This window comes from Eriocheir sinensis, chromosome 18 (assembly GCF_024679095.1).
Source record: "Eriocheir sinensis breed Jianghai 21 chromosome 18, ASM2467909v1, whole genome shotgun sequence".
NCBI classification, from domain to species: domain Eukaryota; kingdom Metazoa; phylum Arthropoda; class Malacostraca; order Decapoda; family Varunidae; genus Eriocheir; species Eriocheir sinensis.
In genome coordinates this window covers 12920758-12939347 of record NC_066526.1, presented here as the reverse complement: position 1 = coordinate 12939347, position 18590 = coordinate 12920758, and the positions used below count along the sequence as shown (strand labels likewise).

The window sequence follows — 18590 nt, the reverse complement described above, 5'->3', positions numbered from 1 at the left end:
TTCTAAGAATTGCAATGTTCTCGCGTCTTAATTATTATTACTTCTCTATGATTTAATTTCCTCCCTTTCCTCCTTACTTTAATTCATATCCTTCTCTCCTCCAAAGGCCTTCCCTCTCCTCTCTCGCTCCTCGCTTTCTTCCTTCCCTTTATCTAACGAGTCACACTTTTCTCCTCTTTAATATTCTCCTTCTTTCACTCCTTCCTTCTCTCCTATAGTAGTTAAGAAAAAAGCTTTTTTAAGAGGCACTGCAGAAGGTTTTTGATGTTTTGTAATGCCAGAAGTTATAAGTATGGAATGTACACAGGATCACAAAAGTAGCCTATAGGTGTGTTGTAATTAAGTATAGCTAGTGTGTCTCCTATCGGGGAGAGACACAATTACTTAGAATACTTATACCTACTTTCGTAATCCTGTGTTGTATGTACAGTCCATACTTAACCTTCTGGCATTACAGTTTTACAAAGTGTTATATATCCTTCTTCTTTTGAGGTGTTCCGCTCTGCATGCATCGCTTCGATCATGAGGTCATCCTTGGTACTTCTTCACACTTCTATATATTGTTACGAATGTGCTGTATGTAAATGATTGTATGTGTAATGTGATGAAATTGTAGCATGATGCAATGTTAGCTCAGCATGGTGCAACTCTACTTGTTGGGACAAGAGAGACAGAGGGGACTCAGGGGAGCCCGGGGCCACCGGCCGCCGGGCAGGAAGTGCTGAGTCGGCTGTTGCGACTTGCGAGCAAGGGTGGCTGAGGAGTAGTTGAGAAGACGCGTGTCTGGGCTTGAGAGAGTGTTCAGCTGTGTGCTCCGCTCGCGAGCTGTGTGCATCCGGTGTGCGTGTCTGCCGTGCCCCTGTACTGTGCCTGATTAACTGTTCTGTGCCCTTGAAAGTTGCTGTACTGTGTGAGGAACCTGTCATTAAACTAGAACTTAGTGTTGAACGTGTATCCTTTGTGCCCTGCCTGGTTCCCTCCTCCCCTCGGTGTTCGGTGTGGGCCGCTGTGACTGGTGCCCGTGTGGCTGTTCTGGTGGGGATTACGCCGCCTGCCTGCCCGTGGATGGTGTGTGTGGGGGGGTGGCGTAACATTTAAATAAGTGTTACGCCACACGGGCACCAGTCACTCACAGCGGCCCACACCGAACACCGAGGGGAGGAGGGAACCAGGCAGGGCACAAAGGATACACGTTCAACACTAAGTTCTAGTTTAATGACAGGTTCCTCACACAGTACAGCAACTTTCAAGGGCACAGAACAGTTAATCAGGCACAGTACAGGGGCACGGCAGACACGCACACCGGATGCACACAGCTCGCGAGCGGAGCACACAGCTGAACACTCTCTCAAGCCCAGACACGCGTCTTCTCAACTACTCCTCAGCCACCCTTGCTCGCAAGAGCCGACTCAGCACTTCCTGCCCGGCGGCCGGTGGCCCCGGGCTCCCCTCTGTCTCTCTTGTCCCAACAAGTAGAGTTGCACCATGCTGAGCTAACATTGCATCATGCTACAATTTCATCACATTACACATGCAATCATTTACATACAGCACATTCGTAACAATATATACTTCACTACGTACACTTACTTCACTGCGCACACTTATATACTTTACTTTGCGGTGAGCTCTGTTTGTCTGTACACTTTGGTTCTCTAACTTCTTTTCCTCTGTTTTCTTCACGTTACCTCACTTTAGTCTTTTCCTTTTTGCATTTATCTTTTCTCTCCTTTTGTTCATCTTCCACTGTTACACTTGTTCTATTTTTTTATTTTTTATGGGAAGAAAAGACCAGAAAAATACATCAGTTCAGGGTGAAGTGTATATAAGTGTACCTGTGAAGTAGCTAAGTGTGTTGTGAAGTATAGAAGTGTTGAGAAGGATCGAGGACCTAATTAACAAAGCGGAACAGGTCAAAAGAAAAAGACGAAGAAGGAGAAGAGGTTTTGAGTTGTAAAAGTGTCCCGTTGTAATGGCGGAAGTAATCGTTTGTTTGTAAACACTAAATTCTCGACATGGCCGGCCTGGTGGCGGACTACAGTTCGTCCTCAGAGGGGGAGAGTGAACTGGAGCTTGCCAAGGAAATGTAGGAAATAGGGAGCAGCACCACCAGTCACCACCATTCACCACCAGTCGTCACCTTCACCACCAGTCATCACCTTCATCACCGTCACAGATCCACCGGTCACCACCTTTATCTCCATTCTCAGTCACCACTAACATCACTTTCATCACCACATCCACCATTCTCAGTCATCACTAACACCCTCATCACCACCACAGATTCATCATTACCACCAGTCACCACCTTCATCACCACTACAGATCCACCTTTACCACCAGTCACCACCTCCATCTCCATTCTCAGTCACCACTAACATCACCTTCATCACCACATCCACCATTCTTAGTCACCACTAACACCACCACTACCACCATCATCACTGCCACAGATTCACCACTACCACCAGTCACCACCACAGATCCACCAATCACCACCTCCATCTCCATTCTCAAAAACCACTAAGGCTGCTTTCACACGTATCAACTTTTCGCTGTTTGCTGTCCATGACATAATGTTGTGCATTCCAGAGAGAGCGCCGTTGTGTGGACGGCCTCGGCCGTCCACAAAACGACACAACAATGTGCCGTCCTTTCCTCTTTCTTACACCAGTGTACACAGGTCTGTGATCAGGAGACAACTAAAGTAGTGTCGCCATCTAGTCTAGATGGCGAAAGGTCGTCATGTCTGAACAAGTCCATTGAGTCCTGTGTACATTTTACGCCATCCACGGCGCCTTGCCGTGCCGTATTTAAATGGGCGCCGTGATGACAATGGCTGAACGCTGTTCATGACTGTAGTCAGCATGTGTGAAAGCGGCCATAGACACCCGTGGTTATTTGAAAGCACGACGTCATGGACGGCGGACGGCAAAAAGTTGATACGTGTGAAAGTGGCCTAACACCACCTTCATCACCACATTCACCATTCTCAGTCACCACTAACACCACCACTACCACCTTCATCACCACCAAAGATTCACCACTACCACCAGTCACCACCTTCATCACCACCACAGATCCAACATTGCCATCAGTCACCACCTCCATCTCCATTCTCAATCACCACTGACACCACCAGTCACCACCACAGATTCACCATTACTGCCAGTCACCACTAACACCACCAGTCACCACCTACATCACCACATCTCTCTCATTTGTCATTGGCCAAAACTATTTTGATGCTTAATTATATGTTGCAGAAGTACAAGAATTGCTGACCAGAAGACTGTTAATTACTTTGAGTCACCTGGGAAAAAAGACACTAAAAAGGTGAAGAAAAATGAATCTAAAAAGCAGGAGGTTCTGGCCAACCCCTTGCGCAAGAGTGCCATTCCCTCGCCCTTTGAAAGTGACTCCTCGGCCTCCGTCTTCTTCAACCCGTTTCACAAGGCCCAGGAGGACAAAAAGACTGTCCTGGAGAAACACGTGAAAATGACAGAAAATCCAAAAGATGTGTTGGAAATTAATGGGAAGAAAATATGCTGGAACTACAGAAAAGGACGTTGCAAGTTTGGACACAATTGTAAATATGCACACGATTCTGACATCAGTAAGCCGTCAGACTCCAAAGACATGCAGAACGCCACAGGGACAGTGCTGCACGGGGACACGCTGGCCACTCAGGTCCCGGTGACTGATGCTGTTATTGACGAGCTCTCCACCAAAAAGAAAAAACGCCCCGGCCTCTCCGACGGAATAGTTCCTAGTAAAAAAGTACAAAAGTTTCATCGAAAACAGCAGTCTAAAGAAACTCCGTGGCTCCTGAAAAGATAAATTTAATATTTCTGGACTGACTGCATATCTGAATGAAAGTTGTTGGCAGGTACAGGTAGTAAATTGTGTTAGATTCTTTATTTTTGTAAAGCAAACAGGAGTACACCTGAAAATGTTTGCACTGATCATTACAGAAAATCTGTAGTTGAAGCAAACATGGAAAAAATAATTTCCAATGTGGATTCACTGATGCAAAACAGATTAATTTGTCAAAGGTTTTGTCTTGTATGCTTACACCAATGTCTACACACTTCTGGATAAATAGATCACCAGTATATAGCAAGCAAAGTGAAAATATTTGAGAAGCTTGTAATGTGAGGAAAGTGTGTTATTTATAAGATGTGAAGCCAAAGAATACTAATTTTCTTTTTTACATCATCCTACTACTTAACAAGCCAGTCATTCAGCATCAGATGTGATGCTGATGGTTTCTGCAGCCATGTAGCTTTCTTCATAAGTGCACAATGGACCATGGTGGCCATTTTTACCTTGCCTTGCATCAACAGGGAGTGTAAACTGGTTGGTCAGCAAGGTGTAACAACTGCAGTTAGTTGATTATTCAATGCTATACTCAGGCCTGTGTCCCAGGGTAAGCAATTCATATCACCCACAGGCTCAGAGTCTGAGCTGAGGCCACAGACAATGTGCAGCATTGCATATACCTCACATTACCTTTTCTGTTTGGTTACCAGCAATCAACTATGTTGGAAACCAAAGCAGAAATCAGGTTTGTTGTGAGTTGTGACTACTCCCAGACACCCCATTAACTGTTGTGGTCACCTGCATGACTCACCCTCACAAGATCTTATTAGATCATAAGCCTTTGCAGTTCACGTATGTAACACAAAACATGCCGGTACAAGAATATGAAATTGATTGCAGAAAGTACTTGTCAACAGATGAGTTTAGTTTACCCAGCACAGAGCAATTTATCGTTGCTTTGGGATATAGCATCCTGCTGTTGTCATTGAAATGAATTTGTATTCACACAGGACATGTTTAGTTATCTGCACTTTTTTATGTAAAACAAAATCTAGAGAGCAGTGAACAAAGTGAGTGAAGGAAAGGGATCACACGAAGAAGGTTTGGATCATTCTGATCCAGTGCATGAAGTACAGTCTTGAGCTACCAAACTATGCATCATCTTCCTCAAAAATATGCAACTCATTTATTATATATTTAAATTTTATTATAACTTATACGTATATAGCTTTGAAATTACTAATAAAGGTAAATTGGAATGCATTGAGCTACAGCATCAAAAAAGCTTTACTCCTACATCGTACATGAACTTTGAGGTGCAGTGTGCCGAGTCACGTCACATACCCGTTACTAGTTTTTATGTTTAGTGTAATAAGATAAGATAAGCATCCATTTGGTTCCCAGGCACATATGACCTTAACTTTTTTTTATTTTTTCATTGTGGAGGATAAGTGTAAATATAACCAAATTTTTCCCATAGGAAGTAAGAGAAGGAGATCACTTGTTACAGTTTTAAGATAACCTTGAAAATGTGAAAAGTGTTAAGTCATGGAGAGCAGCAAAGGAGATGAGGTGACATATAGCTTTAGATTTTGTGCTGTACTGGAAAATATTGAATCTTCTTATATACAAGTATGAATTATTTTGATGTCCGTTACGTGCATATATTATAATGTTATGTAAGCCTCTGACCACTATTCTCAAACTGGGCTCAATCCATCACTATCACAGCCTGCCAAGCCTGCCAGCATTACAACACCTTAGAGAGTAACACTTCCTTCTTTCTACAAACTTATACTCACCAATTTGCTTCACGAATCTTATTATAACCTACAGTTCTCTTTCCCGTGATACCATATCATTTTCCAACACCACAGTTTCTTAGAGAGTGACCTGTTCCTCCCACAACTCAACTCACACAACTCAAGCCGGCGGTGAAAATCTAGAGTTTTCTTTCATCCGAGTACTTTTTGTGTAATATTTATGGTTTTATTTAATATTGTTTTTGTATACCCTGGATATTGAACCTTTCTAGATGTAAGGCTTAAGTCATATGGATAAGACCTTCTCACCAGTCATTTGCCTTTCTCTTTTCTCTGATCTTTCCCTCGTCTAAGGCAACATCTCATAATTCATCAACCATAGTTACCTACGTAATTACATCAATCAGTTATTTCACATTGCATCCCTCTCTGTTCTTTCTCTGTCCCTCTGTTTTTCTCTGTCTCTGTTGTCTCTGTTTTACTCTGTCTCTGTTAATTTTTCTCTGCCTTCTCTGTCTCTGTTCTCTCTCTGTTCCTTCTGTCTCTGCTTCTGTTTTGCTGTCTTTTCTTTTTTTCTCTGCCTTCTCTGTCTCTGTGTTCTCTCCCTGTTCTTTCTCTGTTTTTCTTTGTCTTTCTGTTCTTTGTTTATCTGCCTTTTCTCTTGTAATTTTGTATCACAGCAACTATAACTACATAACTTCATCTATCATTTATTCCATATCACGTCCCTTGCCACATCACTCGCATATTGTATTTCCCATGCATGAATTTTGAATGTTTTGAAGATCATTACTTTTCATTTGGTGTTTACTCGTCAACATGTTTTATATTACGAAAAAAGAAGTTATGAATTAATTATTACGTACAGTGTTTCTTTTTTTGTATTGAATGTAACAAACGTATCTATCATGATTCCCCGTGACACCCAAGAAATTTATGATTATATAAATGGAAAGGAATTATTGAGAAGACATCTATATCAGAACACAAAGGACACATTGACATAGAGAGCACGTTGACCATCTTATGACCTTGATAAAACTGATGAACTTTGACACAGTGCAATTTACGTATTTCTGATGGTAAATTGTGCAAAGCCTCAAAAATCCTGTTCAATTAAAAATGCGCATGTCGAAATTTGTAAGGTTTCTGTTTTACCTTTACGATATTTTTATTAAGTATGCTAATATTAGGAAGATTAGATAAACGATATGCTGAATATGGTAAATTTATGAGAAGCTCAGATTGAAGGTTTATCTGAAGCATATTGGGCATAGCAAGTTAGAGGACTTTATATATTAAGGTAATAGACAAATTTATGGAAAGAAATGGGGCGGTAAACGAGGAATTATTGATAATATAATAAGAAAAATACGTATAATTAGTATAGTAGGATTGGAGGGATAATAACTATAATATAATCGTTTTTTTTTTGGTCCTCGGTATTTCTTTACACTTATAAATGCTTCACTTGCTCTGTGATAAAGATTGGGTTCCGCGATGCGCACAGGATGGGACAAACCAAATCAGAGTGTGTTGTTGCTATATAGGGATTGATTCATTGATATTAAGGTTATTGATGGGGGAACCGAGTACTTTCTGCAAACCGAGGAATAATTCTGTGTTGATTAATCTTCAAAACCGAGTAAACCAAATACCGAATGATTCATACCTGTCAAGTCTTACGTTTTTTGCCTAAGTCTTACGCTTGAGTCCGTCGGAAACAAATAATTATTGAATGACAAAAAAGTATGGTTTTCTTATGGTTTAATTACCGTTTTATACACAAACTTATGGTCTCTACCGCAAAATCTTATGACAAGACACCACAGTAGCTTGACAGGTATGATAATTATACTTTGCTCTCAGGGGTGCAAAATATGAGAATTGTTCAGTTTAATTTCCCAGGCTGATGATCTATAATGTGAGTTACCAAGTTAATTATTCTTGCTTTATTAGTCCATCATCGATCGATCTATTAAATCACCCCAATTTTTAGAGGATTTAATCGACCTAGTAATTGAATTGCAAGAACCGAGTAAACCGAGTAGTACCGAAACGCACACCCCTAGTTGTTGCCAGGGCGGGGCGTGTGTGCCAGATTATCTTACTCAGCCTCTTATATTTACCGATTTCCGACGCAAAACCTGCCTCCTCGACCACAATAACTCCCTTCATATATACTTATCGTTAAAATGGTCAATTATTTCTGTTCCTTGGCAATAGTTAAGGATCAGGAAACCGGTGAATACGATGCTCTGAGTACGATAATCTGGTAACGTTGGGGCCCATGTGTGCTCCCGCCAAGTTTGTCCTTTATCAGCTGACGGGGCGGGACGTGACCCTCCCAGACACGTGCCCCGGCCTGCACTGATAGTCCGGCAGGCTCATCACCTCACAAGATTCACCTGACGGCCACACGGGAAGGTAATTAAGTCAGCCATAGACGTATTCCTCCATTTGGTTTTGATGCAGCTGATAATGCGAGGCCATTACAACAGCTTGCCATTACCTAATAGTCCTGGGCCATTACCTAGCAGTCCGGGGCCATTACCTAACAGTCCGGGGCCATTACAACAGCGTGACATTACCTAACAGTCCTGGGCCATTACCTAGCAGTCCGGGGCCATTACCTAACAGTCCTGGGCCATTACCTAGCAGTCCGGGGCCATTACAACAGCGTGACATTACCTAACAGTCCTGGGCCATTACCTAACAGTCCGGGGCCATTACCTAACAGTCCGGGGCCATTACAACAGCCTGACATTACCTAACAGTCCGGGGCCATTACCTAACAGTCCGGGGCCATTACATAACAGTCCGGGGCCATTACAACAGCGTGACATTACCTAATAGTCCGGGGCCATTACCTAGCAGTCCGGGGCCATTACATAACAGTCCGGGGCCATTACAACAGCCTGACATTACCTAATAGTCCGGGGCCATTACCTAGCAGTCCGGGGCCATTACATAACAGTCCGGGGCCATTACAACAGCCTGACATTACCTAACAGTCCGGGGCCATTACAACAGCGTGACATTACCTAACAGTCCGGGGCCATTACAACAGCGTGACATTACCTAACAGTCCAGGGCCATTACAACAGCGTGAGATTACCTAACAGTCCGGGGCCATTACAACAGCCTGACATTACCTAACAGTCCGGGGCCATTACAACAGCGTGACATTACCTAACAGTCCGGGGCCATTACAACAGCGTGACATTACCTAACAGTCCGGGGCCATTACAACAGCGTGAGATTACCTAACAGTCCGGGGCCATTACAACAGCCTGACATTACCTAACAGTCCGGGGCCATTACAACAGCGTGACATTACCTAACAGTCCGGGGCCATTACAACAGCCTGACATTACCTAACAGTCCGGGGCCATTACAACAGCCTGACATTACCTAACAGTCCGGGGCCATTACAACAGCCTGACATTACCTAACAGTCCAGGGCCATTACAACAGCCTGACATTACCTAACAGTCCAGGGCCATTACAACAGCCTGACATTACCTAACAGTCCGGGGCCATTACAACAGCCTGACATTACCTAACAGTCCGGGGCCATTACCTAGCAGTCCGGGGCCATTACAACAGCCTGACATTACCTAACAGTCCGGGGCCATTACAACAGCCTGACATTACCTAACAGTCCGGGGCCATTACAACAGCCTGACATTACCTAACAGTCCAGGGCCATTACAACAGCCTGACATTACCTAACAGTCCGGGGCCATTACAACAGCCTGACATTACCTAACAGTCCGGGGCCATTACAACAGCCTGACATTACCTAACAGTCCGGGGCCATTACAACAGCCTGACATTACCTAACAGTCCGGGGCCATTACAACAGCCTGACATTACCTAACAGTCCTGGGCCATTACAACAGCCTGACATTACCTAACAGTCCAGGGCCATTACAACAGCCTGACATTACCTAACAGTCCAGGGCCATTACAACAGCCTGACATTACCTAACAGTCCAGGGCCATTACAACAGCCTGACATTACCTAACAGTCCGGGGCCATTACAACAGCCTGACATTACCTAACAGTCCAGGGCCATTACAACAGCCTGACATTATCTAACAGTCCGGGGCCATTACAACAGCCTGACATTACCTAACAGTCCGGGGCCATTACAACAGCCTGACATTACCTAACAGTCCGGGGCCATTACAACAGCCTGACATTACCTAACAGTCCGGGGCCATTACAACAGCCTGACATTACCTAACAGTCCGGGGCCATTACCTAACAGTCCGGGGCCATTACAACAGCCTGACATTACCTAACAGTCCTGGGCCATTACCTAACAGTCCGGGGCCATTACAACAGCCTGACATTACCTAACAGTCCGGGGCCATTACCTAACAGTCCGGGGTCATTACAACAGCCTGCCATTACCCAGTACTCGCTGCAGCCTAGAAATAGGGGTGATACTTTCTAAGAAGTCCGCCTCCCCCCTACCCCCCAAAACAAGCCTTGGGAACTGTGGGGAACCAGGGTTTGGGGGGGGAAGCCAAAATCACTGAAATATGGGCTTCCAAAGTTTCCCTAGAAAAATCCCTAAATCAAGGAAAATTCCCAACATGTGGGGTGGGGGTCCAGGGGGGGTGCACCCCCCTTTGATTAGGAGGGAGGTCGAGGGGGGCGAAGCCCCTTCTTTAGTAGGTCGTAAAGTTCAGCTGGAGTAGTTTAGATATGCTCCCCACCCAAAAAAAAAAAAAAGATTTTCCGGCGCACCATACATGTGGGGGGGGTCCAGAGGGGGGCGCAGCCTCCCTTGGTTAGCAGGGGGGCGAGGGGGGCTGTTGGGTTATAAAGTTAGGACTTTCCTTACTTTCGAGACTAGGGAATTTTCCTTCGTTTAGGGGTTTTCTAGGGAAATTTTGGAAGCCCATTTTTCAGTGATTTTGGCTTCCCCCCTCCAAACCCCAGTTCCCCACAGTTCCCCAGGCTTGTTTTGGGGGGTAGGGGGGCTGGAGTGGTGGAGGGGGAGGCGGACTTCTTAGAAAGTATTACTAATTTTGAAATGCTGACTGCTTATTTCTGGACAAAATGTTCATCATGGAGATAGTATTTTTCTCCGGAAATGACTAAAAGATTGACTCTTCAATGCCTTTTGTGGGCCCACCGCCACAGCTACAAAATAGCTTGCAGAGAGGTTCAACTTGGGGGACCCGTGGGAAATCGGGGGGGTTGGGTGGGGGAGCATATTTAAATTACTCCAACCGAGCTTTACATAACCTCCTAACCAGGCCGCCCCCCTCCCCACACACACACACATATTTATGCGACTTATTTCTGCGAGGAGGTATTCCTTGTAACACTGGCTGGACTGCGGCCGCTGCCAGAGGAGGTTACGCGTTCGTGAATATATATTATCTCCTATTTTCAACAATAAAAAATAGTCCTTGAATTTGATTTAAAAAGCGTTTCTATGATTGTTGAACAATTGTAGAAAAGATATATGAAGAGCTGGTGATGTTTCATAAGGTAGGTAATGAAATACTGGCACATTGCTAAAATGAATCTTAACCGAGGAAGGGGAAATTATTGAGTGAAAGTATGAGTATTAAGACTAAACTAAATTGATTTGTAGTTGTAGATCAGCCTTTCATGAGCTTATTTTATTTATTTATTTACTATTATTATTATTATTTTCTTCAGTCCATGTCCTTCAACTGTATCTTAATCTCTCAATAAAAAATTCTTCTCCATTAGTAGGAAACAAGGATTAAAGGTTTGCCATTTGCAGAGTGCCTGGCATGGGATCTCTAAGGACTGTGAGTGCGGCTTCCCTGTTCGTCCTCGGGGCTGTTGTTGGGATCTACGCTATCCTAAGATCACGGAAAAAGCCCCAGAAGAAAAAGATGATTCCTCGTCTCCAGTAAGTCACTGTCCTTAAGTATCGCACCTTTGCCTCTCCAAAAACCATCCATAAAGTGCAGTATGTAAGCAATTTCTGTTATCTGTATTTTATTTGCCGTGTTGTAATACAGTCACCCCCCGCCGTTCGCGGTCTCACCCATCGCGGTTTCGTGTATTCGCGGTCAACTAATTGTGACCCCCCCCGCTTATACGCGGCCCCAGTTTCGCGTATACGCGGATGCACTGACGCTAAATAGGAAGGCAGAGAGGAGGGAGGGAGGCAGAGTGGAGGGGGGAAGGGAGAGAGGAGGGAGGAAGGCAGAGAGGAGGGAGGGAGGCAGAGAGGAGGGAGGGAGAGGAGAGGAGGAGGAAGGCAGAGAGGAGGGAGGAGGGAGGCAGAGAGAGGAGGGGAAGGGAGAGGAGGAGGAAGGCAGAAAGGAGGGAGGGAGGGAGGCAGAGAGGAGGGGAAGGGAGAGAGGGAGGAGGAAGGCAGAGGAGGGAGGGAGGGAGGCAGAGAGGAGGGGGGGAAGGAGGAGGAGGGAGGAAGGCAGAGAGGAGGGAGGGAGGGATGGAGGCAGAGAGGAGGGAGGGAGGCAGAGCTGAGGGTGGAAGGGAGAGAGTAGGGAGGAAGGAAGATAGTAGGGAGGGAGGGAGTCAGAGAGGAGGGGGTAAGGGAGAGAGAGGAGGGAGGCGGGGCAATGGACGTTAGGTTGCTCCTGTGTGACGTCACGGTTAGACTGTGACGTCATGCTTTCCTATTGGCCAGCAGCTCACTCAGGGACGACTGCTATTGGTCGAGATTTTCTCATAGCAACATTATCCTAAAAAAAAAAATTCACGCGCCGCCACACTGCAGTGTTGCCAGATTAGGCTACTTATCGCAAATTGGGCTACTTTTGGGTCTTCTGTGCTACTAAATTTTGACCCCAGGGTGAGTGTTGATTACACATTGTTGTCTAACAAGGTCTTGTCTCATTTCAGTCATTAAAAAGAACGAAAAAAACATGTTTTATATGACGTGTCAGAGGTGACTTCCCCAAATGCATATTTTCCCATAGGGTTATAGTCCCGCCGTTCGCGGTTTCGCGCATCGCGCCGAAGTCCGGGAACGAAATACCCGCGAACGGCGGGGGATGACTGTATATATCTTGTATCTTCTCATTTCATGTCCTAATTTTCCCTCATGGGGTTGGACAGGCTCTCCCACTCTTACCAATCATATACTCATCTCCGTATTGTTCATCCTTCTCATGTTTTTCTCCACACACCATATCCAGGCCTTCTTCAGTCTTCCAGTTGGTCTCCTTCCTTCTACGTCCACCCCCACAGCCTTTCTGAGTGCATGACCCTCGGATATTTTTCAGGAACCATGAGCAGCTGAAGGAGATGAAGTGGGAGTCTGTGGGCAAGGTGGTGAAGGTGTTCGTCTACCCCGTCAAGTCCTGCAAAGCTATGTCTGTCCAATCCGCAGACTCTGACTTCCGAGGGCTGGTTGTTAAAGGAGTGAGAGACAGGTACTATGTCAAAGCTGAAACTGATGTACTGTAAAGTCTTTAGGTAATATGAGGTGTATAGTGTCAAAGGAGGGACCTGCCAATTTCATAGTTTTGAGGAAATCGTGTTTTAAAAAGCTTTCAGAATTGCCTTTAACTCATGAATTATCTATGAATTACCTACTTTAAGGTCACTATCATGTGGCTATTACCCATGGAAGTACTAACGTAACCTCTACGAAAGCCTTATCAAATGTGAGTATGTATATAAGTCTTGAAATGTCAGAGGATAGGACACTCACACTTCCCTTGACTTACAGATCCTTTATCATCACCTCCGAGAAGGGAACGATGATTACCGGCCGCATGGTCCCTGCCACTGTGCTAATAGAGGCCACGTTCGACGGCACCATTCTGACTCTCAACTACCCCGGCTCTGAGGAACTAACAGTAGACATTGGCCAAGTGGAGAAGCAGGATAATAGGGAGATTTTTAAAACAAAGTGAGTACATTAGTAAGAGTGGTATGGTGGTGGTGGTGTGAATGAATGAAAAGTGAGTACATTAGTGAGTGGTGTCTTTTAACTTCAGTCCCAACCCTTTAACATTAGCACAGTTAAGAAGAATACAGAGCTTTTAAAGACAAAGTAAGTTAGTCTGAGTGGTGTTATATTTTCTTTTTGATCTTAATCCCAACCCTCTGATAAGTAGTCTAGACACCTGTACCTCTTCGAACCCTTGGGACTAAATGGTGTGGCTACCCTTATTCTGTTGGTATTCCTATAAACCCTTCAAATAATGCTTTCCTTGATTTAACCACCAATCTCATATATTGCATGTAGTAGATAGTGCAGGGAATTCCCAGTTTTGCTTAACAGTCCAGAACTCCAATTTGTCTTTATAGCTAGAAAAGAACATTAGTAATTTGAGTAGAAGCCAGTTTTTTTGTCCTGTCATAAATGCTGCCTTTTTATCATTCAGAATTAACTCCAGGAAATCTAATATATATCTGGATCCAGGAAATGAAGGGTCTGCATATTCATTCTAGTTGCCACATGACCACAGTAGTTCCAGTGCCATGATTCATAGCCCAGTAAATAAATCAATCTACATGTTTATTCTGTGCACCTGGTAGAGGGGTGCATTTAGCAACTTAACGTAAAATTTCCTTGGTTCTGTGTCGGCAGTGTCTGGGGGCAGGATGTCTCTGGTTTGGATTGTGGGGAGGCTGTGGCTGTGTGGCTTCAGAATATTTTGAGACGGAAGTGTAAGCTGCTGTACCACGCTGACCTCCCGGCCAATCGTGTGTCAGAGCACCCGCTGGGGTCACGGTTCCCCCTGCTGAGAGACGATGATCAAGTGAGAAGACAGTAGCAATGTATATTTATTTACTGATGTATTTTCAAGATGATAAAAGGATCGTTTCCGGTCACTTTCGGCATGATTTGTTGTTTTTGGTGAACACTAACACTAACAGTCATTATCTTTCTTTTGGGTTTCTTACTGTCTTGCATAAAGGTGGGATCTTGCATGGGCCTAAGCTTTATTTTTATCGATTTCTCTTTTCTCAAATTCTTGTATATTGTTACCACCATTTTTGTTTGCCAATTTTCCATAAATATTAAAAGCAGACATTTCTTGTTTTTTGCTTATGAATATTGGCTAATCAAACTGCAAATATCTTCACATCATACATCTTCATTAACCTTATTTATCAATGAAATATGCTCCCATAACACCCTCTCCATCTACTCATAACCCCAAACCATTCCTACTTTACTCATCTCATCCATTTTGCAGTCCTTGTATGCAGACTTCTCGGGCTACATGCTCATGACCACGGAGAGCATAGCTGACCTCCAGGGCCGCGTCAGCTCCACCATTGCTCCTGAGGATTTCCGCCCCAACATCCTGGTGGAGGGGACCAAGAAGCCGTTTGACGAGGACGAGTGGCAGTATGTCAGGATCGGGGATGCCGTCTTCAGGAATGTGGTGCCATGTTCAAGGTAAGCAACATGTATAATAGGGTGGATTGAAATTGGCGAAAAAAGAAAATTTTGTTTTTTTCATCATGTAATAGTGTGGAAAATATGGGCTTAGCAAAGAGTTTAACACTGTTAAAAGCTCAAATGTCTAATACTACATTATCAGGTGCCCCAACATCTTTGAAAAATATAATAAGTGATAATTACTCGATATGTTGTTGCCTGTGAGCAGAGATCTATGTTTCTGCAACAATATTGCTTTCCATTGTAATATGCCATGTTTTATACATCTATTATTAATGTCCAGATACACAGCTCTCAGTTCATCTTAAGTAAGACTATCCAGAGCTCACCACGAGGAGGTGGCTGTGTGTCGAGCTCCGCCCATGCCCATCCCAACCACCCATCCTTGAGCATGACAAATTCAATTATTAATTTCTTTAACATTTGCTTATGCTTTGAAGTTAGTTTTACTTTCAAAGCGTGGTATCTTGACACGTGATGCAAGTCTTGATCGTATATATCCATGACGTGCCTCATGCCCACACACCTTCAATGAAGCATCACTGACTTCTTTAACTATTCTCTCCACTGCCTGAGTATGACAAGGAAATGCTTCAAATGTCATTTTACTCCTATTTGTAATGTGGTGTTCAATGTCTTCATCTGTTATATTCCTTGTTAGTGGTGGCTCAGAGATATGACTTAGCTGCCAGTCAATCAGATCTGTGTAATCCGTTGCATCAAAATTTATAGGAGGAACCTTGAAGCATCTCACAGATTTCTGTTTGTTTTTCTGCCGGGTCTTCTTTATTCTCCTCCAGCCTAATTCTCTTGTTTCATCTTTGTTGTCTGCTATCATTGCTGCTAAAATGTTTTCTGGATGGCAGAAGAAAGCATTTCTCTGAATTACAGGTCTAACAATATTACACACATCATCACCAAGGTTTCTTGTGAGTTCAATTGTCTTGAGTATGTGCTTTGGCCCATTTACAAAAGATGTGCTCTGCTTAATGGAAAACCACATTGGCACATAAACCTGCATTATGTACTGCACAATGCTGCAGAATATCTTGGAAGGCTTATCAGTTGAGATGTACAAACGAAGCAAGCGGTTTGCAGTCGTTACCCAACGGGAGTGGGCCATTTTTCCTGGGTTGCGATATGCCAAATCTGGTGAACAAATTCCTGTGATAATTGCTTGGTGAATTTCAAGTAAGTACTTCTGGTCAGTGCTAAGATCATAACAATGTACAGTTGGCTTTTCTGCATCAATTATTTCAAATGCTACAATGGGAAGATTCTCACAGTCATTGAGCAGTTTACCAATTGGCCCAGTGAAACCATGTGGGCCAGATGTTTTTCCATCAAGTTTTTCCACTAAGTGACGCAGTGGCAGCTCATTTGCATGGAGTTGACAAATGAAATGATGAACTGGTTTGTTAAGCTTCACTTCAATCATCCTTATGGCTCCTCCTTTTTCTCCTGTGTTAACTACTGTGCCATCACAGCCAATTGCAACAAGGTCTTTCAGGTCAATATCATTTTCTTCAGCATACTGAAAGAAGCCTTTACTTATCCCCTCTGCAGACCCATATGTTACACTGTAATGACCCATGTACTCTGCTCCAGGTTCATGAACCAGAGCTATATGTTCTTCCATTATTTTCTTTCTGTAGTATTTACCCCCCTTCATTTCTTGGGTTAATGTCAAATCCTTCCTGCCATCAAAATATATGCCTGTGATTGCTTTATGTTCTCTTTGATTGATGCTGGATGATCGCATCTTTTGCCTAGCTCTTCTAATTTTGTTTCTGTCCACAACTTCTGACATGTCTTGGCTTGATACAACTCCAATATCTTGCAAAGCAGAACTTACAATAAGAGCTGCAGCTCTGTCTGACACACCAGCTCGATCACATGCACATGCTACAGTTTGAAGATGTTTGGTTTTCTTCTTCCTAGGGGAAGACATATGCTTCTTCTCAAGCATTCGTTTGGAAGGTGTTGGTTCTGGATATAGCTCATCATCATCTGTATGCTCAGATATATTATCACTTTCTGATGAAATGTCAAGATCAGTATTGGTGGTGTCCGTACAATCTGTATGGGATAACAGTTGTTGTTCTCTTTGCTTCCTTAGCATTGTTGCAGTCTTTTTCTTGGTTAATGTTATGTCCACTCGATCAATGACCATTTTCCGCTCACTTCTCTGATCTAACAGGAAAATATGTTCTTCCTTTGGAACCTTTCTTTCTTTGGGACAAGCACAGTTTGATGGTAGTTTACATTTACATGCTGCAATGTCAAACAATTTGTTCTGTGCTTCTAACTTGAATGCTTCAAGTTTTGCCCTGTAAGCTTGAGAGTCACTTCTGCCTTTGTGGGGTTTTAATATGTTGCGATACTTTGCATGGTAACATTTCAGCATTTGTTCAATCCGTTGATTTGACACAGTTGGAATAAATGTGTTTTTCCAAACTACCTTTAGCCTTTCTACAACCTTGTCAGCAATTTCTGAGAATGAGGGATCCTTATTTGTGCTCTTCTTCAGATCATTTCTCACAAATATATAACATCTCATTACTGTATCATAAGTTGGTAATACTTGATGCCATAAATCTTCCCCATGTCCAAAAATGGGGCACTCATCTGCTGATCTAGTTGTATGTGTCTTAGCCATGTTGTCTTATAAGTCTGGAGCCAAAAATATGCTAAATTAGGCTATAATTTAGCATTAATAGGCGCACACAGTAAAGCCATCCATACAGTACGAAGTAAGGCTCAGTACTGGGCAAGAAGAGTCAGGGAAGCCTGGATCAGAGCAGGATGGGTAAGCCTGATGTAACATGGTGCAATCACTACATTTTCCTAAAGCTGTTTCCCATTGAAAACTATGATTTAAGCACTAATATATATATATATATATATATATATATATATATATATATATATATATATATATATATATATATATATATATATATATATATATATATATATATATATATATATATATATATATATATATATATAAATTTGTCTCCCACACTTGTCAGTTTATGTACTTTAGGCATTAGTTACTATACATGAAGAAATATGCCACTTTTAATGAATTTTGCTATATATTAAATGACTTTGGGGCACCTGAAGATATTTATTCGCAAGTTTAATTTTTCTGCTGCAAACAACTATTATAATCCCCTATATTTTCCACACTATTACAATTTAAAATACCTTTAGGTAGCTATTTATTATACATAAAGGAATATGCAAGTTTTATCAATTATGCATTATATTTAATGGCTTTGGGGCACCTGAAGATATTTATTCACAAGTCTAATTTTTTTGTTGCAAGTTACGATCAACATCCCCCATATTTTCCACACTATTACAATTTAAAATATTAAAGTCGGATTTTTTGATCCACCCTAATGTATAACTTGGTTCACAGAAAGTTTGACTCATGCTTATCTTTGATCACTTAATCCGTCCGCTGCAATTGGCACGGATTTGGCTTTCACTGGTAACCTGGTAGCATACAGTCCCAGGTCTTTCTCTGCCTCTGTGGTGGATAGTGGAGTGATTCCCATGTGGTATTGGCATGCTGGATATCCTCTCCCCTCTTCATTGAATC

General features: G+C 43.1%; 2 protein-coding genes across 6 annotated transcripts in view; both read left to right on the top strand.

The window, feature by feature from the left end:
* The first annotated feature begins 1178 nt into the window (after positions 1-1178).
* Positions 1179-6722, top strand: LOC127000317 (uncharacterized). 4 transcript variants are annotated; one of them, XM_050863896.1, is made up of 2 exons: positions 1179-1397; positions 3267-6722. In XM_050863896.1, the coding sequence occupies exons 1-2, from the start codon at positions 1216-1218 to the stop codon at positions 3838-3840; spliced, it is 756 nt and encodes a 251-aa protein (XP_050719853.1). In that variant the 5' UTR covers positions 1179-1215; the 3' UTR covers positions 3841-6722. The 4 variants fall into 4 exon arrangements, with proteins under 4 accessions (XP_050719853.1, XP_050719852.1, XP_050719854.1 ...); XM_050863895.1 differs by having other exon boundaries at positions 1179-1472; XM_050863897.1 differs by lacking the exon at positions 1179-1397 and adding an exon at positions 1479-1623.
* A 1123-nt stretch (positions 6723-7845) lies between these two features.
* The window catches only part of LOC127000316 (mitochondrial amidoxime-reducing component 1-like), a 17772-nt gene continuing 7027 nt past the window's right edge, over positions 7846-18590 (top strand). For both annotated transcript variants that reach the window (XR_007753908.1, XM_050863894.1), the window contains exons 1-6: positions 7846-8012; positions 11363-11494; positions 12840-12989; positions 13289-13471; positions 14156-14327; positions 14769-14974. Coding sequence is in view for 1 of the 2 variants with exons in the window: in XM_050863894.1 (XP_050719851.1) it covers positions 11373-11494; positions 12840-12989; positions 13289-13471; positions 14156-14327; positions 14769-14974 (833 nt within the window). In the remaining variant the exon portion in view is untranslated. The remainder of the gene's footprint in view (positions 8013-11362; positions 11495-12839; positions 12990-13288; positions 13472-14155; positions 14328-14768; positions 14975-18590) is intronic.